Source organism: Lissotriton vulgaris, chromosome 10, assembly GCF_964263255.1.
Source record: "Lissotriton vulgaris chromosome 10, aLisVul1.2, whole genome shotgun sequence".
NCBI classification, from domain to species: domain Eukaryota; kingdom Metazoa; phylum Chordata; class Amphibia; order Caudata; family Salamandridae; genus Lissotriton; species Lissotriton vulgaris.
In genome coordinates, this window is record NC_141698.1 from 888,652,257 (window position 1) to 888,675,396 (window position 23,140).

Here is a 23,140-nt window from a genome sequence, read left to right on the forward strand (position 1 = left end):
TCCTCCATTTGTGAGCTATAGCAGAGTTATCATTACTGAGCAACCAGAGGTCCTCTGAACCCACATAGATAAATCAAGAGGATCAATGTCAAAATTGTCTAATCTGGCAGCCTCAGCCATATCAAAAATGTGAGCCAAAGGACCCACCAAGTCCAGTAACTTTTTGTGGGAAATCAACCATGCCTTATTAACTCATTTGCGTTAGTACTTACCAAATGTTGCTAACTAAGTAATACAGATTGATTAATCGATGGCGTGGCAGTAATATTGGAGGGAAGATAAGGCCTAGGGCATTCTGATTTTAACTTAGCCCTCGTCTGTTTGCCCAGATGCAATACGAATCCTGTGGGATGTGTAGTCCCCTATGTGGGTGGCTGGAAACCATTCAGTTGAATTAGGATGGTGAATGAGGGTTGAATCGGACATGGGGTGCCCTCCACATCCAGGACTGTCTTAGCTCGCAAAGAATCAGTCATTCGAAGGATTAAGTTTGGATTTCTTCACAGGGGGAGGAGAAGAAGGATCTTTAAACCCAAAATTACCAGTACCGTCATCTGCATCCCCCAAGTCATCATTGGTATCCAAAATTACTAATTTTGGGGGTAGCAGCTGAACATTTTTTAGTTTACTTTTGCACTTGGAATAGGTTTTGGAATTTCCCTACTTTGTAAGAGACCTCGGAGGAACGACGTCCTCATTCTGGTGTTAAGGAACATCACTGCTCAAAAAGTGCGGTTTCAGGAATGGGGATGGATTTCTTTTTCACGGGTAAAGACAGTATTTTGCATTGTCTGCTTTCCTCCGCAGAATGGGACACAAGAATCTTTGACATCATAGTTATTAAAGATTTTTCAATATTTTTTGCCATCATGTCTATAGAGGCCACAAGGGCCTGTTCAACTGAGGAATGAAAGTCATTTACTTTGTTTTTAAATGTTTCCCCTTCATCCTTTTCCTCATTCATTATTGGAAAGCTGCCTCATTCCATAATAAATACTCAATTTTAACTACCTTCAGGCAAAAAAGGGTTAAAATTGTGAAAGAGACACAGGGGCATCCTTACCAATGTTTGTCCCTGGACCCAGTAAAAAGTCAACAAATATGTAAATCCTGTAACTTCTCCCTTAATGCATACAATAATCACATGCTTGATGTTATGGGCAAAGTAGCCCTTCAGATGGCACCAGAAGTGAGGCAACCACCGTTTCAGGTACGTTAGAAAGAAAGTTTTACTTCTTTTGTATTAATGTTCATTTGTTACCAATTCACAAGCAAAATCTCCATACGTTTTTGGTGGATCATGTACCTGATGCCATGTTCCTAACGGAGACATGGTTACATGAGGCTTTGATTCCTGATGTTATGGCTGCTTTGCTGGTAAATTATTCTATTGGGAAGTGGGGTAGCCATTGTGTTCAAAAACAGATACAAATGCATAACTTATGAAGTACCAATACCTGCATGTGAAGGAATAGCTTTCTCATTGGAACTTACTTATAACTTGACATTATTGCATGCTTTAATTGAACTCCCATTGGGTTATGGCGGAAATTGGTGCACGTTACTTCTTCACCTACTTGCCCCACAGATCTTCAGATTATTGGGGCATTTGAATATCCATTAAAAGGACAGTTCATGCTTTTCCGGCCAGACCTTGATTGAGGATTTCAGAGTACTGAGCCTAGAGCTAATGAACTCTGTATCTACGCATAAAGCAGGACATCTTCTAAATCCATTATTTGCATATGTAAAATCGATGGAGGCTGGTCCGTCCATGCCATTAGTGTGGTCAGATCTTTATGCAGTACCTTTTTCATTCCGGACTTGTAAGCGTCCGGCTAGAGCGAAGAGTGGGCCTCAGATCAAGTCGAGGGCTTGGTCTCGATTAGACATACCATGCCTTAGTAGGCAATTAAGGAATACACTGCCCAGATTTACTCAAGGGGTCGAGTGGGATCAACCCAGAATTGATGACTGGTTGCAAGATTTACTGGATATAGTTTTGCCAGCAAAAATGAGTCGTACAACCAGATCTCATCCTCCAGCTCCATGGTTTACTAAGGCATTACAGGCAGAGAAGTCAATGTGTAAGGGACTGGAGAGATCATGGAGGGTACACATGATGAAGGTAGGAAGCTCATATACAAAACAGCTTTGAGAAACTATCATGGTCTATGTAGAGTGGCTTGTGCCACTTTATACTTGGACCAAATTACCTTGGCCAAATATTGTTAAAAACTCTTTTTAGATTGGTGAGGCTACTTTCGGATCCTAATAGGATTTTGCCAGTACTGTTGCAGCCTCAGTGTGAGGAGCTCGCATGTTTCTTTGTTAAAATGGTGACAGCTAGTCCGTTCTCCCTAAAGACCGCATGGAATGATGTTTCCCTGCCAAACAGTATTACGGAGAATCTGGTCATCAAGGACCTGATTGATGGGGGCGTGGCCTGACGCAGATGGAGTGAGCAGCACTGCTCCGGAGCTCCCGTCGGCCGGCCGCCATCCACAGCCATCCTGAAGCCCTACATGGGGCCCGAAACCTCGCGAAGCAACCCCACCGTGGCCAGAACTGAAGGTATGCACGGGAGGTAAAACAAACCTCTCCCTCAGCCAGGAACTGCAAAAATCTGACACATCGAACACACCCTGGGAAAAGCAAGATGGCAGGGCCCAGCGGGCACTGACAAGCCCGGTTAGCACAGGGAGGGCCAGTGCAGATGCCTCGGGCAGTGGACTGCCGTGTCCCCACATTGGCCCCACACCGGCCACAGGGTCCCGACTGGAGGGACCCCAAGACCGCCAACAGCGGGAGAGCACCCACAATACCTGCGGCGCCCAGAGCGGCCAAAATGGGGGCGCACCGGGGCGGAGGCGCCTGAAGGGCTGCTACAGAGCGGCTGGGGCCCTGTAGTGCTTCTTTCCTGCCACCCGAGCAATATCCTTCACATGGCCTGGCCGCCCAGGAATTAAGGCGGATGGGGAAAAGCTGCTGAATAGCGGATGCAGCGAACATGGCCAGGAAGGTGGCGGCCAGCAGTCGCTGATGAACCCGAGTGCAGAGAGCAAGCACGGAAACATGTGAGTGGAGGACCCGCGAGCCTCCGCTACAGCCCCACACCGACCATAAGGTACTAATTGGCAGGACCCCCCTAGGCGCTAGTGGAGGGGGAGGGAACGCAGCGCCTGCGGCAGCCAGGCTTAAACAAAATGGCGGCGCACTAGGACCAGGATGCCTGAGAAGATGCTGTGACGTGGATTGGGATCTGCAGTGCTTCCCTCCCGGTCCCCTAGGCGCGAACCAGCACGGTGCCTTGGGGCCTATGCAGCAGAGATAGCGGGGGAAAGTGGGACGACCCGCCAGGAGGGGCGACATTGACTGGGCCAGAGGACCTCTCTGGGAACCTGTGGAGTGCAACAACTGCTGGGCGGCCTGATGCCCAGCCGCTTGGGCGTACACTGGTAGCAGCACCCCTAAAGTAGAGGAGACAATTAAACTGTGCTGCGAGTGGACCCCACAACCCACGCAAGCCAGAGGACACATGCACACTGAGCAGAGGGGCTTGGAGACCCCCAGGGACTCCGGTCTGAACCCCGTGGAGACTGCCACACTGGAAGTGGACCTGAGGAGCACTGAGCACGGCTCGGAACAGAGGAAGGGGCGGAGGAGCAGCGGGGCTGGAGAACACTGGGCGCTGAACTACCCAAGGTGGCGCGCCCTCTGCGGGAGTGACGCCCGGAGGCCCCTGGGGACTTAAGCAGTTGACACGCCATAAGAGCTGCCAAAGGTGCGCCCACGGGCAGAGTCCAGACTGAGGTCCTCGAGGGCCGCGGACAACATCCTATGAGCACACCCAGTGTTCGGACCATCGGGGGGCAGGAGGACACCAAGAGGAAGCTCCTAAAACAGAAAGACAAGAAGGAACCCACGGCGAGCAGGCCCCCAGACGAAGCTGAGAAGTCCACAACGGGGACAGAATGCCCTGCAGACCCTATGCTACAGGACATACTACAAGCCATCACCACCTCCAGCGAATGCCTGGAAAGGAAAATTGACTCTCTCAGCCTGGACATGGGATTGCTCCGGGAGGACCATAAGAAACTAACGGACCGGGTCAGGGCAAATGAACAAACATTAGCTGAAGCTGTCCCAGCGGTCACAGACCTGCAACACTGAATGACTATTCTGGAAACCAAAGTCCGGACGCTGGAGGAAAGGGTGGAGGACGCCGAAAATCGATTGTGCAGAAGCAACCTGAGAATTGTGGGCCTGGTGGAGAATATAGAGGGCCGCAATATGGCGGACTACCTCGAGAAATGGTTCAGAGATGAAGTGGCGCCGACCGGCCTGTCTAATTTATTCGCCCTGGAAAGAGCACACCGAGTCCCTGCCAAGCCACCTATACTAGGTGCACCACCACGAGTGGTGAAAACAAAACTCCTCCACTACAAGGACCGGGATCTCATTCTGACTCAGGCACGGCTCAAAGGCAACATCCAAGTGCAGAACTCTGTAGTACACATTTTCCCAGACTTCTCCCGCGAAGTACAGCACCGAAGGGGATCGTACTGGGATGTGAAACAGAGACTGCACCAACTAAACTACAAATATGTGACGCAGTATACCCAGCCACGCTACGGGCTACCACGACAGAGGACACAGAGTTCTTCAGGACCCCACAGGAGGCGTCCGAATGGATAGACAGACAAGGAGGAGCAGCGCAAACAAAGAACCTGCCGGGGGGACGCAACCAGAAGAACGGCGGAACGCAATGCAGGGGGTGGCCCTGATCTGTGGCGGAACTGAGAATCTGGGTCCTCCTGAGAGCGGCGAAGAACTGGCAGACACGGGCTCGGACAATAGGTTCAGCGACTCTGACACACAGAGCCTGACACTGCCAACTGCTACTCCACAGACAGCGGACGGCATCATCTAGGGGCGGGGAGCGGAAGACCGCGAAGACTGCAACCAAACTGCTGTGAGACACTTCTGTTCCATTATTAAGGTACAGGGGTAGAAGGGGAAGCACAGCTGAGGGGCGGTTCACTGAAGATTCAGTGGGGGATGGCGGCCGCAGAGACTGGGAGAGCACCGGTGAGGGACCACCCCCGGAGATTGACTGATCAAACTGCAAGCAGTCACTTGTAGACTTTTCGCACTGGTTTGGATGGGAGGGGTTTTCCTACTTATCTTGGGGAGCGAGAGTTGGGGAACATGTTCACTGTTGACAAAGGAGGGAAACCTTGAGTTGCCCTGTATATCGCATTATATGATGGGGAAAGTGGAGGGCAATTGCTCGGCCTGGGTAGCGGCCGATTCACCGAATCCAAAGTCAATGGCTGATAAACAGCACTATAAATGTTTGACGTGGAACATTAGGGTAATGCACACAATGTCAAAGATCCACAAGGTACTCTCTTATATCAAGAGACGGGGAGCCCTGATAGCTCTCCTGCACGAAACGCACGTAACACAGAAAGAAGGGCAGGCGCTACACAAAAGATGGAGGGGGCAGCTCTACTACAGTCCTTATTTGGCATACGCTAGAGGGGCGTTAATATGGATCCAAGTGGGGGTAGGGTTCCTGCTGCTCAACTCAGTGGTGGACCCGGAAGGGCGATATGTGGCAGTGAAAGGGAGATTAGAGGGCCGAGAGATTAGCTAACGTGGACCAACCTACTTTCTTCGCAACACTGAACCACAAACTAGCACACTACCTGGCGGGGCGGTTATAGCAGGGGTGACCTTAATAGCGTGGATGATGTATTACTAGACAGGTCCCACCCCCATTGCAAAACTCCAAGGCATCGCACGCTCCCCAAGCATTCACTACATGGAGACAGAGTTGGGGACTGCTAGACTTATGGCGCACCCTGAACCCACAAGGGAGGGAATTTTCAGTGGTCCATGAAGTACACGTTCGCCTGGACGCCCTCCTTAGCTCAGTAGACGTGCAACCCCTTGTCACAGGCGCAGGATACCTCGTGCGCACCATCTCGGAAAACAAACCCACTGATCTTGTCCCCGCGATGGGCGCACCCCGCCAGCAGTCATCCCCACGTGGCTGCTCCGCCAGGACACTCTGGAAGGCCAGGTCTTCAGGGAGGAGCTCAGAGGCGAAATACCTTTCTACTTTCAAGCCAACGCAGGCACGGCTGTGTCGCGGAATGTAGACTGGGATGCGTTCAAGGTGGTCCTAAGAGGCCAGTGTATAACACGGGCCACGGATTCAGGCGCGTCATCATGCGCAAAGTGGAAAAGGCGGAGACGTCACTCAGAGAGATAGAACGCAGGAGGCCGGGACTCCCGGAATTGCATACAGCACTCTTAGACGCTAAAGTGGAAGTGGAGAAGCAAACAAAGAGGCTTGGGAGCTTCAATTACAAGAAGTACTTAGAGCGCACGCACGCTGAAAGGGACAGATCAGGCTCGCTCCTGGTGTGGCTGACGAACCCAACAACCAGGGGCACTCCTTTAGTGGAGATGGAGGACGAAGGGGGGGACCATACACTTTACGCCATATAAGATTAATGAGATTTTTGCGCGCTACTATACTAACCTTTACACGAAGACGAACACATGTGAAACGGCAGAAATCGGGGACTATGTAGCTGACTTGCCACTGACAGTTTTGAATCCTGAGGTGACGGAATTATTAGGGGCTGATATTACGCAGCGGAAGATACGGGTCGCTATCAAGGGCATGGCACGAAACAAGACCCCGGGCACAGATGGCCTATCAGCCGAATTTTACACAACATACACAGACAAGCTGACCCCTAATTGGCTGCGATGTAGAAGGGGGCCCGAGAATTGGGAGAGCTGCCTGAGAGTGCCAGAGAAGCCCTTATAATCCCCATACCTAAGCCCGTGAAGGAACCTCATGATTATACGACCAACAGGCCACTGTCCATGCTGAATATGGATTATAAAATCCTAAGTAAAGTCCTAGCGACGCGTCTCCTTCCATACATGCCCCTACTGGTGCACGCAGATCAGGCGGGATTTATCCCAGGGCGGAACACAGCCATTAACATCCGGCGGCTCATGGTAGTAATGGACTCGAATGGGTATGACAAACAAGAGGCAGTACTATTAGAAGTAGATATTGAAAAAGCATTCAACTGCCTGGAGTGGCAATATTTATATGAGATCTTAACCAGGCTGGGGCTGGGTGAAGGATTCCTGACATGGGTGCGCCTCCTGTACATGTCCCCTATGGCCCGCGTATGCACTGGGAGGATTATCTCACCCAGACTGCCTAGACTGAGGGTGGAGAGGGGCATGAGGCAGGGATGCTCCCTCTCCCTGCTCCTGTTTTTCCTGGCCATGGAACCGCTGGCGAGCAGGGCCAGGAGTGCCCAGGACTACAGGGGCTTGGAGACGATGATAGGGCAGCACTATATCGCATTATATGCGGATAACCTCCTGATATTCTTGAGCAACACGGCTGAAGAGTTGCAGGGCGCGCGCAGCATGCTGGCTCAGTTCGGCACTAGGTCTGGTCTCAAGGTCAAGTGGCAAAAATCCAGCCTATACCAATTAGCGCCTGATACCCCCCCACAGTTTACGCTAGAACAACTGCGCTGGGAGCCCAACTGTTTGCAGTACCTGGGAGTTAAAATATATCATGGTGCGGCAGACCTATTGGATGGTAACGTAGGAAGTGCTTTGAGGGCGGCAAAAACAGCAATGGACTTCTTGGAATGCTTCCGCTATCCGTAGCTGGAAGGGTGGCAGTCCTGAAAATGGTAATACTGCCGCACTTCCTGTACTATTTTGAAACGCTGCCGGGATGGATTCCGCGAGCAATGTTCAGGGAGCTAGACTTCAAGATTATATTGTTTATCTGGGGTACAGGCAGATGGAGGATGGCATTGAGTATGTTGAGACGCCCCATGGCAGAAGCCAGACTGGCGGTACCGGACCTTGAGGCCTACTACCTAGCAGCACAACTATACTGGCTAAAACAGTGGCTAGCGACGGATCAAAACCCGGACAGGGAGCAGGATCCTGCTGCGCCAGACATGGCCACGCTGGCGAGAATCCTCCTCAGAGTGCGTCGCACCTCGGCTGAGGACACAGTGGCGGCTAAGGTGATAGTGCGCTGCTGGACCAGGTATCTTAGGAAAGTGGGTGCAGCAACACCCTACTCCTCTGACATACCACTCACGATGCTAGGCTATCTCCTACAGGGGGAACACTGGAAAGGACTGGAGGACTGGGTAGAGGCAGGACTTCAGGACATGGGCGACTTATAGCGCGACTGCGCTCCTTCCCTTTGCAGACTTGCAAACCGAATATGACTTGCCTGGGGGTCACTTCCTGAAGCATAGAGCTCTAACGGGCAGGATTAGAATGCATTGGACGACTGGGGACGGCAAGCGGAGAGTACTGGCGGGATGCAGGTATGTTGCGCTATCAGCAGGAAGGATAAAGACTGTGTCCTGCCTCTATAAAGCAATACAGCGGGATATGCAACAACCGCTAGAGCGCTTACAAACACAATGGGAGGAGGACCTCAGTAAACAAATACCTGAGAAAGATTAGGACAAAATCCTAGAACGCACCCCGAAAGTGTCTCGGAATGTGCGCTTGAAATTAATTAACTACTATGTGCTGCAAAGAGCATATTTAACGCCAGTTCACGTTACGAGGCATTTTGCCGTGGACTCTGCAGCCTGCCCCAGATGTGAAGAAAGAGAGGCGCACATACTCCATATGTTCTGGAGCTGCCCAGTATTGCAAACATTCTAAGGGGAACTTAGATATATCATAAGCAACCTGATTGACAAAGAAATTCCTCAGACCCCAGAACACTTCCTCCTAGGGTGGTTCCCTCACACTGCCAGAAACAGGGTGAAGGAAAGTTTCAGGACCCTGCCTATATATTAGCTAAGCGGGAGATAGCCAGGAACTGGAAGGCACCGAGTGGGCCAAGACTCACTACCTGGAGGAAGTAGCTCGAAAGATGGGCGGGGGCGGAAGGGAGACTGCTACTCCGAGAGGCCAGCAAGGGAATAGGTAAGATAAAGAAAGCCAGGGCATGGGAGGCTCTTGTGGGGGAACTAGTGGCAGCAGACACAGACACAGACACAGACACTGACAGTGAAGGGAACACCCCGAGGGTGGCAACACCGGACCCGGGCAACACCGGACCCGGGCAACGAGCAAGAGGAACAACCAGCCCCACGCACCTGAGCGAAACAGCGGGCCAATAGCTGCTTATTGGGGCCCTAGAACCCGACAACCTCTTTACACACATCTTCCACATTTTATTTATTAGCACACAACTCAAGGGGGGAGGGGGGATAGGTCTGTTGGGAAAGGGTTATGGATGAAGGCACATCAGAGACTGAACCAGGATATGTACAATTGTATTCACTGTCAATGCATAAATGCCAATAAAATATGGTTAAAAAAAAATTAAGGACGTGATTGGTCCAGCCTACACACAAGTTTGTCATAAATTGAAGGTATGGGACATGCTGGATCTAGCTGGGTTCCTCTCACTACTGGCATCAATAACATCTGGCTCACCTCGAGATACTATCCCTGCTGCCAAGGTCAGTGTTCTATATTCTGACATTTTGAGGATCCTGGTGGGGCTACTTAACTCATCTTTATCTCAGGGGCAAAATCTACAGGCATGGAGACATGCCATGGGCCGGTCCCTTTTGAAGAAACCTAATCTCGACCCTGTGAATTGATCTAATTTTAGACCAGTTTCTATGCTTCTTATCGTGGCCAAAATAATGAAGAAACATGTCAACAAACAACTCTCCGGTTTCATGAAAGCCCAGGATTGCCTTCACCCTTCCCAGTCTGGATTTAGGAGGGGACACCGTCTTAGATGACTCTTAGATGGGGGTAGGAGGGACTGCCTTGCTGAAAAGTGTCTTGGCCTCTTGTCTTCTAAGGGAACTCACAGTGGAGAAGATAATTAACTTTAAAACTTAGAGCTATGATCACAGACCAAGAGCTGGGGCTGGCCCAAGGTAGCTTCATGAATTCGATAAAGCCTATCACCCCTCCTCTTCCCTCCATTCCAGTGAACTTTCTTTGTACATGGTCCCTTTAGGTAAACGCACACGCATAGGAAGCTGCTCTTTGCTTTTTTTGGGGCCCGAAGCTGTGGAACACCCTCCCAGAAACTCTGAGAAGTGTCCATCACTGACTATCTTTTATAGACAGTTGAAGACGTTGCTGTTTTGAGCTAGTGAAACCGGGATAGACAAGACTTGATATTTTAGCACCGGAAAACTCCAATGGGTTAGCTGAGAGCTTTATAAAACTTCTTAATAAAAATAACCTCATACCCTACACAAAGACCGAAAGAGAGAAAGATGCATTGTACATCACATATAGGCTGCATCGTAAAAAAAAAAAGAAATTAGATTTTCTGGACAATGTTAAAGAAAATCTAGATTCTTAGTTATAATAGTGTTCATGGAAAACAATAATTTGTGATTTCATAACTTAGTAAGAAACCGCTGTTACAATAGCCCAACAGTTAATTAACTAATTGTTTTGATCTTTGAAGGACAAATCGCAGCGCCAAATGACCAGATTCAAGCCTGCAAAAAGATTTTGAGTGGCAACTTCATTAGCCTAACTGGTATTTCAATGTACTGAGGCATATTTGTTATGACTTCTGCAGTAGGGCACACAGAAAATGCTGCAGAAGTAGGTAGGGTAACCACTGGGACCATTAACCCTGTTGGTTAGACAGGAGTCAGGAGTCACCACCGTCACGGAGAGCTTTGCCGCCAAAAGTCAGCAGCTTTACTGGGACCTTGTCCAACAGCTAATCAACTTTGTGGAGCCTTTCTTGGGCAGTGTCTGCTGCCTTGCCCAGCTGAAGATCATGGCAATCCATTTCAGAGACTAAATCTGAAGGTGAAACTTCTGACCGTGTCAACCTCGTTTCTGTAGGCGACCCACGCTCCATCATGGTCTGCATCAAATTGCGCCCAGGTAGGGGTCTACTGAAATCAGGTGACCTAGGTTGGTGCTATATGCTTTTTGGCGCCGTTTTTAACTGTTACTTGTAAAAATTCATATTTCATGTTCCCCTAATGAAATTTGTGTTCCTTTGGTGTCCTTTTATTTAGTAAAAATTACTCTATCTTTTTAAATTGATTTATAATTTTTCTTGTGCTGTGCTTTGACTTATCACCGTTTTGGTACTGCATAAATACTTTACACATTGCTTCTAAGTTAAGCCTTGCCGCTCTGTGCCATAGCTACCAGAGAGTTGAGCTCTGGTTAATTCAGTGACATAAGTGGCTCACCTTGACAAGGATTGTAGTTATTCCTTAAGGTAAGTCTTCACCACCTAAACTAATACCCACATTTCTAACATTCTTATTTTATTCTCTACCTGCGTATCGTAACAGCTACCTAGTTAGCAGACAAACATCTACATTTCCTTTCATGCACTGTCCTAAATAAATCATCTCTCCCAATTTTTCAATATGTTATAACATTATTACCAAATCTGTTGTTTAGTATGGCTTTAATGAATGTGACATTCTCACAAACCAGTTCTATATTGCATATTTTAAGATTGGCACTGAATGTAATTAGCAGTGTGTAGTTATAATGTGCTTATTTGAGTGTGAAACCATTTTCAAATAATTCCATTGAGCTAACCACCAATTTTGGTCAACATCTGACCAAAAGTTACTCTTGCATCTTAATTTGATATTCATTCTTGTGGAAGTGTAGTAATCCCATTTTGTTGTTGTTTCATTCTAGGTAAAGGAATCAAGTTTTACTCGTCTTCAGGAAGACTTGTATTATGTGAAAAAGAGCCTGGCTGAAGCAGAAATAAAGCTGGCAAAATATGGACAGTGTAATGAGCAGCACATTGGACTAGATCAGAAGAACACTGGTGTTAATACAGGCAGTGTTTGGTCTGTAGATGGTTCACATTTTATTAAATCTGCTGCCTCATCCCAAACAGAGACACCAGTGAGTGTCAATAACAGCAATCAAACCATCACAGTTCACCAAAAAGATGCAGAAATTCAGATTGATTTGACAGGCCCAGAAAATGAATCTTCAGAGACAGTCCCAGAAGTCATAAGTCAGTACACGGAAAAGATTGGACAGATGCAGGAACTGCATGCTGCTGAAATTATGGACATGGAAGCCAGGCACATATCGGAGGCAGACTCCTTGAGAAGGGAGCAATATGTTGCAGTTCAAGCCTTGATGGAAGAATGTGATGCGTTGAGGGCTGTGATTGAAAGTCTAAGTACCAAACAGGTTAGTGTTTTATATTACTTTACGCCTAGCTGTGTTAGTTCAGTAATTGAAAGGAGGACATTGGTAGCCTTTTACTATTCACCCCCGTAAAATGGATTAAAATGCTAAAGTGAGTTGTTTTGTGGTACTATTGCTAGCTTGCACATATGCCTTGATAAGTCATGGTCATTGCCCCTGAAATTATGCGGCAGAGGAGCACCAGATTATGCAGCATGAAAAATCTAATTATGTGGTGTAATGCAGCTCATTTTTTTATAGTAGTTCTCACTAGTACCCGTTTAACAACCAAATAAAGAAATAAACAGCTGCAAGATGACCAGCTAGCCTTAACAGGTAGGGCTTTCCACTGTGCATGAACAGATATCTCCAGGTTTTTAGTAAATTAGTAATGTCTGAGCTAGAAAAAAAATATTTTGGTTGAAATCTGCAGATTATGCAGCAGAAGACGGATTATGTGGCAAATGCGTCAAATCCAGAGTTAATGTGAAACAAGCCGCGACTGCAGAATCGCATAATTCTAGTCTCCCTTGTCATAGGTCTGTGACTGTGACACTGACTTTGATCCTCCTTGCCATATATTGATCAGCTACACACCAATACCCAGCTGCTCTACTTGGTGTAACGCAGTGAATGTTGTATTGTAAAAGAAACATTGTATTAAACTTCCAGCATATGTACAAATAATTCCTTATCAACTATTACCTTGCTAATTCTAGCAGAACTTTTAAAGGAAAAAGTCTTGATGCTGATAAATGGGTGGTTTTAAAGACTTTTTTGCATCACACCTTACCTCCAGTTAAGGTGTCACGAGCGGAGAAAAGAGTCTATTTATTTTGTAATTGGAAAGAGTAGACCCTCACAGATAATGTTCTATATTTGTTTTTTTAAACTTCTGTCTGAAGGACAATTTGCTCTTAAAGAGTTATTATGTTAGATGTTTTCACACACACCCAATTATTCGCCTAAATGTCTTATGCCCTCCCCAAATATATAGTTGATGCGGCTATGCATGTACTTAATCTGCAGAACTTGCCATTTATTTCAATTTCAAAATTTGATATACAAGCAACATCTTACTCCTTTGCTTAACTTCTTCGCAGCTTGGCAAATTCCCATGCTGTACTGGGGGGCGGGGGCGCGCACAGTGCCCCTGTGCTCATGACAAGGTCAACTCGTCATGAGCTACGGTGGTCGTGTGCTCATGACGAGCTGAGCTCATCATGACCACACCCGTTTCTTTAGAACGTTCGCACAGCAGGGGAATTAGTCCAGCGTGCGAGCGTTCTAAAGGTCATGACGAGCTCACCTCGTCATGAGCACACGAGCACCGTGGCTCATGACGAGCTGAGCTCGTCATGAGATTCGAAGGGGTTAATAATCCTATGTTTGTTCTCCTCCCTCTTTGTCCATTCCCATCTTGCCTTCTTTTCCAGAGAAATCTAAATAGACATTGTATCCATTTTTGAATCTGTGAATGCTTACTTTGGTTCCTCTTGGTAATTCCAATCCTATATTATTAAACCTCAATCCTTTTTTATTGAGAGTTTTGTCATGCCTCACCACACTTTTTAACCGGCCTCTCCACTTGGCAGTTATTCTTAGTGCCTGAGATCAGTGTCTGTTTTACCTTGTCTCAGAACGTAAATAGCTGACCATCCTTCTCATTTAGCTAGCCACTAGTCTCCCAAATTCTGGTTCCTTGCTCCAAAACACTTGAATAAAAGTGTTTTTAGCAATATGTTTTAATATGAATAACACAAAGTCCTTTATAGATGATTAGATATTGTTAATTATACTTCTAAAACCCGCAATTAGTAATGTTGCAAAAATCAATCCAGTCCGTGATTCATGGATCCATGTAACAGATTTCAGTCATAGTCTTCAGATATACGAAAATGCTTTTATTGATCAATTTCCATCTCCACTTGGTAAAATCAGTATGTCAGCCCACCTAACACGTTTCATCCCACAAGGGAACTTCATGAGGGATGTATTTACATAGGCATCACTTGTTCACATCAAGCGCCAATACAGGTATTTTCTCTGTTTTACTTTTCTTAGTCTCACATTATTTCTAGCTTAACTAAAGTTGCATGGTGCCCAGTTTGAAACTGGGGAACAAGGCTCCTCGATTTGAGGAGTGCAGAACATATGTGAAATCAACTTCATGTTTGTCGTCCTTTGTTAATCTTTTGGGATTTTTCAAAATATTTTCTGAGGTCTCCACTCCATGGGACCTCATATGTTTCGATCTTCACCTCCTATATTCAACACTGTAACTTTCCTTCCCTGCTAGCCATTGTCCTCTTGGCCTCCTTGTAATACATGAAATAGTCAACCATCCTGAAAAGAATCCTCTTCCTCCTAAACATCACTGGTTCGTCTCTGGGCTGTTTTTATTCAATCTACCTATTCAATCTTTGTTATGTCTCTTGTGCTCTTCACACCTTCTGCCAATCCCCACTAAATGTAGGCGTTAACCAAGGCTCCATTTTGGTACTTCTCCTCTATTGCGTCCACATTTACAGTGCTGTCTTCCTTTGTCACCTCATTTCAGATGACACATGCTTCCCTTCTTTCCCCTTGCACGTTTAAGCTTGAATCTTGAACAGCTTCCCAGCTGTATAACACCAGATTGCTCTCTGATCACTCATGCAGATTTCTCCAAAACAAAGTTCTACAACTCCAGTTGCAGTTCCTTTTCTCCAGGCAGCTTGTCACACCCAGTGGTTTCCACCCAGTGCAATGTAGCTCCCTCTTTTTGTGTGAGAGACTCTCAAGTGCTGTGTTACTCTAGCTTGTGAATAGTCTTTAATCTCCAGTACAATGCAACATCTCCTAAAGGGCGAAATAAATATTTGACTTTCCTCCCCTTTCACTCAACAAAGTCCTATTTAACAATTTGGATATGGGTAAACAGTATTAATGTAACACTCTTTGTATGGCTCCTTCACACTTCTATTTCCCCTAGACAAATTTGTTTATGATACTTCTAACCCCAGATTCATAACCTTGTGAATATCTCCAGGCACAAGACTTTATTCAGAGATTTTTTCAGCAATTTCCTTGTGCGCCGGTAGGTGTCATTGAGTATCTGCATCAAGCCCATTCCGCACCAGAAATGACATTGGACCACAATGTAACCACTACCTCTGTACCTTCAAGGCGAATCCAGGGTCCCCTGCCTCAATTTCTGTCTTCTGACAATTTTTTGAAAAATGTCTCTAACTTTTCCAGTGTTCAAGAGACATATCTCCCCCCAAAATGTCAGGTTCTTATTCTTATACCTTTAAAGAATTGCCACAAACACATGTCCGTGATGGACCCTTGCATCATCTGTGCCTGGTGTTTGGGCTCCTTGAATGACTCAAAATCATGCAGCAACTGTGCTAGGATGAATCCTAAGACCACCTGGGACTGCAAGACCAATCTCTATGTCATGTGCACCATAGAAGGTCTTGAAAGGCATGGTCCTGGACAAAGTTGAGGAAACATTCTTGTCCTTGAGGCTGTTCCTGAGGAAGGTAGTAATTAAGGCCTCAGGTAAGTCAAACCCCAAAAAAGCACAAGAAGTTGAAACATAGTTCCCCTTCTTCCACCCACTTTCCCCAGGAGAAGTCATGTAGACACCAGGGTCACTCAAAGTCATAGTATCTCTCCCACCTCAGAACCAATCAAGACGCTAGTTACGATTCATCCTGAGTTCCCCGGGTCCATCTGTAATGCAGCTGTTGATACAGGCCTTAAAAGAGGCCATGCTACAGATCTTCAGTAATCTACCAAAATCCTTTAGAGCACCTTTGGGCTTCATGGAGGCCTCTTGTCAGGTTACCTCTGCCAGATTCGTCCTAGACACTGACTGTGCCTCCTCCGGGTCCTGGCCCGCTGCGCGCTCAGACACCCTTTGCTGCCCCAAGACCTGTGCCAGGGCACCATGCGTGGATGCCGGCAACTCACCACCGAAGCTGGAAGGAGATCCCGTAATCCTTTTGGACTCAGAAGCAAATCCAACATGACCTTGCACAAATTCGCACCAACCTCAGCATATGACTCAACCCCAATTAGAATCCAGTACACTTTCTCTGCATTTCAGATTTTCAGACCCAGTGCCAAAAGATAGTAATGATAATGACAGCTCTCAATAATATGATGCTGGAAACATGTTTCATGACGGGCAAGAGGCTTGTTACCTTGATACATTGTCTGACACTGGCCTAATTTATCCCTCTGGCCCGCTGCAGAGGAGCCTGCCTCATTTGCCAGGGTAATAGGACAAGTAGCAGAAGTACTTGACCTCCATCGTCTTATAAAAAAACAAAGATACTGCAGCCATGGCAGACCTCTCCTCCCCTTTAATGAAGCACTAGCGGACACTTTTTTGGGCACCTTGGTGAAGCCAGGCTCTTCCTTATCTTGTGTATAAGGCCCAACCCGGTGGTTTGAACCCAAATGTTTTCTTGAACACCGCCGCAGATTTCAACCCCAGAGTAGAAGCGCAGTTAGGCTTTTGGAAAGTGCATGTACTCATTGGCAATCTTTGCCCTCTTCGTTATTTCAGTCCTTTATTTGCGTGTTGTGGAAAATGGTGGCCAGTATCTTGCCAGCAGTCCCAGTTTGTGTTCCTGAAATTTTTCAAAGCATTCGGGATGGCCAACACTGAGCAAAATACTTGGTTAGGTCGGGCCTGGACACTACGGACTGTCAGGGTAGGGCATTTGGAACTATTGCTGTGCTTTGGCGCCACACCTGGATACATTCTTCAAGATTCTCAAGTGAAGTCCAACAATCACTTATGAACATGCCCAACAATCACTCATCAAATTGACCTTTGACGGCAGCCATCTGTTCGGAGATGAGACAGAATTGGCATTGAAACACTTTAAAGTGAGCAAGGTAACCGTTTGATACCTCTGATTATACCACCTGCACATCAGTTTCCACAAACACCCTTTTCCAGGCTTCGGAAGAGGCTTACAGCTGAGGCTACATCAGGCTTTGCCTCACCGTTAACAGACCTCTCAAACATTATGAGCCATAGTTTGGTGATCCTGCCTATAGCATCCAGGCACCCAGAATTATACAATCTGCCACCACCCTCAGTGGCGCCTCTTCTAAACCCCTTTAGTTTGCCCACAGCGACACACAGTAAACCTGTTGGAGGCTAGATAACTTAACTCGATGCATGGCAGAGGATTACATTGAGGCAATGGGTGCTCTAAATTGTTCAACGTGGCTATGCCGTACCCTTCCTTTGCTCTCCTCCAGACATGCCTCTGACACCACAGTGACTTACGTAGGAAACTTGTCCATTCTCCAATATGACGTTAAACCTCTCTTTGCGAAGGGAGATATAGAGAGGGTGCCAGCATCAGACGTTGTGACTGGTTGCTCTGCACGTTACTTTCTGGTGCCAAAGAAGGACATAGGACTTTGGCCTATTTCAGATCTTCACACTCTGAACTTCTTCTTCACAGAGGACAATTTCAGGAGGCTCACTCTGGCACAATTGCTGTCTGCCCTGGATCCAGGCAACTGGATGTTGACAATGGACATCGAGTATGCCTGTTTTTTTCATCCCTACACTGCAGTCCCATAGATGCGACCTGTGGTTCCAATTAAACCATGAGCACTTTGTTCTCGGTGCTCCCCTTTGGCCGTACGAGTGTTTACGAAAGCAGTGGTGGTGGTCACTGTCCATCTTCAGATGTTGGGATTACCGGTCTTCCCCTACCCCCATGATTGGATGTTAAAGGTGGGCTCACCCCAGACAGTCGTAGACCACCTCCAGACGGCCAATCTCTTGACAACTCTGGGGTTCTCCATCAACGTGCCAAAGTCACACCTAACTCCTTCATAGAGGTTCCCTTTCATTGGTACCATCCTGGACATGTTGATATTTTGATCCTTCCCTCTGCCTTAGCCAGTCCTGGACATTTGGGCTATGGTTCCAATGTTTCAATGCTTTACCAGGGTCTCCGTGAGAGCAGCTCTGAAACATCTTGGCCTCCTGTATCCTACTGGTGTACCACACCAAGTGAAACATGTGGATTCTGCAATAACATTTGAAGTTTCAGAGGGCTCAGCACCAAGGGAAGCTCTCAGATTCCATTCAGGTGTCAGAGAAGACTGAGAAATATCTGTATTGGTGACTGTTAGACTGCAGTTGGACCGGTGGCAGTTCCCTCTTCCTACCCCTCCTGCACCAAGAGATTGAGACAGATGCATTGTGGCTGAGTTGGGGAGGCTATATGGGACAGGTGGAGATCAGAGATTTGTAGTCTGTGGCTGAATGCAGCTTCCACATGAACCTGCTGGAGTTGTGGTCTATTTGCTTTGCACCAAAAGCCTCCATTCCATGCATCAGTGAAACACGGGTACAGTTTATCACAGACAACACTTCTGCCATGAGGTGCTACACCAAGCAGGGTGGAGTGGGGTTGTGTATCCCATACCTGGAGGCTCTGCTCCTCTGGAATCAACTGGGTTGTCTGAGAATCTCCCTAATTGTGCAGAACCTGGCAGATTCTTTAAAGGCCAGTCGGAATAATTCATCCAGCATTGTCTATTGGATCACAAATCGCGGCTGCACTTAGAAATGGTACAGCGTGCCTTTCAACAGTGCTGACTGCCATGGCTTGATATTTTCTGCCACCACCAAGTACGCGTCCAAACTTCTGTGCTTTGGAGTTCCGAAGGTAGTACTCACTAAGGGACGCCTTTTGGTTAGACTGGAACTATGGACTCCTGTATGCCTTCCTGTCTCCACCTCTCGTGCCCAAAATTCTGAAGAAGCTCAAGAATGCCTGGGCACAGTGATTGTATTGGTTCTGAATTTGGTCAGGAGAGTGTGGTTCCCTGAACTTCTGGCCCTGAGCATCTGCCCTCCAATTTGGCTGCCTCTTCAGGAAGCCCTCTGTCACAACAGCAAGACAAGGCAACCTACACCTCCATGCTTGGCCATATGAGCTCTTACAGTTGATGGTCTTTGAACTCCTTCCTGCAGTAGGGAATGTGAATATGACAGCCAGGCGTTGCTCCGCCAAGACTAAGCATTCTGGAAGAAGCTTGCTGTATGCTGTTCTTCCCATCATAAAACAACCCTCAAATGCCCAGTTACCAAATGTTCTTTTTTCCTTGCCTCTGGCTCAGCAGAGCCTTGCTTTTGCAACAGTTAAAGGTTATTTGTCGGGGCGTGGCTTAGCGGGCGTTGATGGCGGACGTGGCTTTCTAGAGCTCCTGCCGGCCCGAAGATTATCCTTCCTATTCTCCTGGCCCCCGGACTCGAAAAGTGCACCACGTCTGGGGTGCTTGTGGCGGACGCTATTGGGAGCCATCCGACGCCAGGAACGGCGCTCCGAGACCTTTCAGGGCGGCGGGGCAGGTCGGAGCAGCGGGCGGCCTAGTGCCAGACGGACAAGCCGGGGCCTCAATTTTGGCGCACCCGGACCGGGGGACTCGACCGGAGGCCTGCGGCGCCGCTTTTTGGCCCGGATCTGGGACTGCCTGCCTCCCATCACCATACCAGCGGCGGAGGCTGGTGCCTGGAGGACGCCGCGGAGGAACTGCGGCCTACCTGGCCTTGACGGAGCCGGGGCCTCGAGTTTGGCGGTCCCCACCCAGAATCACCAGCACTGATCCTTGGACCGGGAGTGCAGGCGCAGCGGAGCCCCGGGGGCTGAGGGGTCGGTCGAGCGCTTGGCCCGGACTGCTGACTTCCCCATACCAGTGGTCGCCGGGGCAGTGGTCGTAAGGCCTGTGGATCGGACTGGAGCGGCCCGTGGCTGTGCCGAGACAGGTGTGCCGGTGGACCCGGTGTGGACCTGGCGCCGACCCCGCGGTGGGGTCCAACGAACCGTGAGTGTCTTCCCCCCCCCTGGTGTGACCCCCCCCCCATCGCACTGCAGAGACTGCTGGGGGGGAACAGTGACCAGAGAGACCATTTGGGGCCCTGAACAGGCTGCCGGGCCTGAGATATCCCCTGGCTGTCGTTGGGGCTTGCGAGGTGCACCTGTGCAGGCGGTGGTGGTGGACATATAGGGAGAGGTGCCCCAGGCGGCACTCGCACACGCTGGGACTTGGCCTGCAGGGGTCTGCGGAGACGAGTCGTGGGGGCCCTCCCCCCCTTCATCCGGTGTAGACGGAGGCGGTGTACGTGAGGAATCTATCGCTTGTGGGGGTGCCTGGACAGTGAAATACCCTTAGCAGCTATTGAGGGTGAGATTTGCCCCGTCGAAAGGATCCACCGACGCTTTGAGGACAGCTTTGCCAGACCCAGCCTTGGCCATGACCAGAGGGGGGGGTGGACCCGCTAAGCAGGGGCCCATCGACAAATTCACGGAACCACATGGCGGGCCCGGAATGCAGGGCGGCCAGGGGCCGGGGCCGGATAACGCAGCGCTAATGGCAGCTATCACCAAGGGACATGCTGGACGCAAAGATTGGGGCTGTTGGGGCGGATGTGACCCTCCTGAGACAGGACCTGCGCAACGCTGTGGCGCGCATAACAGAGGCTGAGTCCAGGATCTCCGTGGTGGAAGATGATGTCGGGACCCTGAAAAAGAAAGTGGCGGCGATGGAGAGTGCTCAGAAGGGTCTAGCACTTCGGGTGGAGGATGCCGAAGGACGGGCGCGCAGGAGCAACCTTCGCTTTGTGGGTTTTCCGGAGGGCTGTGAGAAGGGCAACATGGAACGCTTCCTTTCCCAATGGCTGGAGAGCTGGCTCCCCCCGGATACCCTGTCCCGATGTTTTGTGATTGAACGCGCGCACCGGGCCCTGACTCAGAAACCGCTGTTAGGTGAATGGCCCAGGCCGGTGATCGCCAGACTCCTGAACTTCTATGACAGAGACACTATACTGCGGGAGGCGAGGGCCAAAGACTCTCTGTTATTTGAAAATCACAAAATCATGATCTTCCCCGACTACACCAAGATGGTGCAACAACAGAGGCACTCTTTCCTGGCCGCCAAGGCAAAACTTCGGGGCCTGAAGATTCAGTATTCCTTACTCTATCCGGCCCGCCTACGAGTGGTCTTTCAGTCCAGGACTCACTTTTTCGAGACGCCGGAAGACGTCTTCAGATGGACGGATGAAACGGTGAGGGTCAGGTCTCATGCCCAGCCGGGCCTTGATCCGGGACACACGAGCGATTCATCACAAACCCAGGGTGATCAGAACGCCCGAAGCCAAAGGAGTAGGAAGTCCAGATCCCGGCGACGCAATGTCTCCAACACTGAGCCTAGGACTGCTGCGCCCACTGATTCGGACCTTTCGGGTGGAAGTGGCTGAGGGGCAATGGGTGGTCTTGCCCACCAACGGATACCAGCTGCCCCGGCTGAGGGGAATGGTCCGCCTGTGCTTCGCTCTGCGGACGACTGCACACTGAGTAAACTGTCATGTTTAGTTGGATGTTCCACCAAATGTTAAGACTATGGGAAGGGTTTGGGGTGCTCTGATACAGGGGCTACCTGCCTCCTACAAGGTTGGGAGTGGTTAGGGGGAAGGGGGAAGTTTTAGCTTAGTGGGTGTTCGGGATCCATTGGTATGGTAGGCTTTGGGCGCTCTGTTTTGGGCCCAAAGCCGCCCATACCGCGACAGATACTTCAGTGTTCCATGAGGTATTGGGGCGGGGGGCATGGGGAGGTGGGCAGTTGGGGGACTTGGTTGGGGGTCCTGTTGGGACAGGGGTTGGGGCTGGCGGGGAGGTTGGGATGGTTGGGTGGGGGTGGTGGCGGGGGCGGGGGGAGGGCGGTGGGGGGGGTAGGAGAGGTTGAAACAGTGTCTGCGTTACTTAGGCAATTATATTGTATGTGTGTGTGGCTCCAAGAACCCAGGACTCTTCATTTTCTCCCCATAGACAATGGTTGATGCCCAACGGTCAGGCCTCCCACGGGCAGCGATACGAGTGGTGAGCTGGAATGTCCGGGGGATGCTGGATAAAATAAAGAGAGGGGCGGTGTTACGGCTGGGGAAGAGGGAGGGGGCGGATATTCTCCTCCTACAGGAGACGCACCTTCAGGGCACCAAGACCCTCAGTTTGCAAAGATATGGCTATCAACAAGTGTTTCATGTGGGCTTTGCGAGGGGGTCCCGGGGGGTGGCGGTCCTGATACACCACAGGCTCTCCTATGTACACGAGACGCACTGGGTCGATGCTCATGGTAGATATGTGTTTGTTAAAGGAATGGTTGGGGATGAGCCGATGGTCTTTGGTAGTGTGTATGCTCCGCCCCCGCTGCAAGATGCACTCATCGAGAAACTGTTCGAGGTGTGGGCTGATATCCCGGATGTACTGGTGATTGTGGGGGGAGACTGGAATGATGTGATGGATGGACGGATAGACCGCTTTAGGCCTGGTAGGGAACCCCAGGCTACGGCGCCGACTAGGCTTCATGGCCTGGCGCAGGGCATGGGTTGGATTGACACATGGCGCTACCAGCATGCCTTGAGCCGAGAATATTCCTATGTGTCGGCAGTGCACAAGTCCTTCTCCAGACTAGATTACCTGTTCGTGCCGCTCCCCTGGCTGGCGAGGGTTGCTGCCACAGCGGTTCTCCCTCGCGGTATCTCGGACCACTCCCCCGTGTCCTTGGATCTGCTGGTGGACAAGAGGCGACAGCCCTTCCGATGGCGCCAATCTGCGTGGCACCTGCAGCAGGATAGCTATCGCTCAAATTTGCGCGAATCCATTTCCAATTATTGGGCTGAGAATGACGGGCCGGAGGTGGACGCCGCCACCCAGTGGGAGGCGCTGAAGCCGGTGCTCAGGGGGGTGGACATTGCTTGGTGTGCGGAGGCCCGCAGGACCTGTCTGAGAGAGGTGGATGAGGCTGCGAGGCGGGTTCAGGACCTGGAGAGAGACTGCACTATGGG

General features: G+C 49.4%; 1 protein-coding gene across 3 annotated transcripts in view; it reads left to right on the forward strand.

Annotated features, from left to right (window-relative positions):
* Positions 1–23,140, forward strand: part of AKAP9 (A-kinase anchoring protein 9) — a 1,796,561-nt gene that overhangs the window by 1,483,511 nt on the left and 289,910 nt on the right. For all 3 annotated transcript variants that reach the window (XM_086941844.1, XM_086941845.1, XM_086941846.1), the window contains one exon: positions 11,758–12,270. In XM_086941844.1, the coding sequence (XP_086797970.1) occupies positions 11,758–12,270 (513 nt within the window). The remainder of the gene's footprint in view (positions 1–11,757; positions 12,271–23,140) is intronic.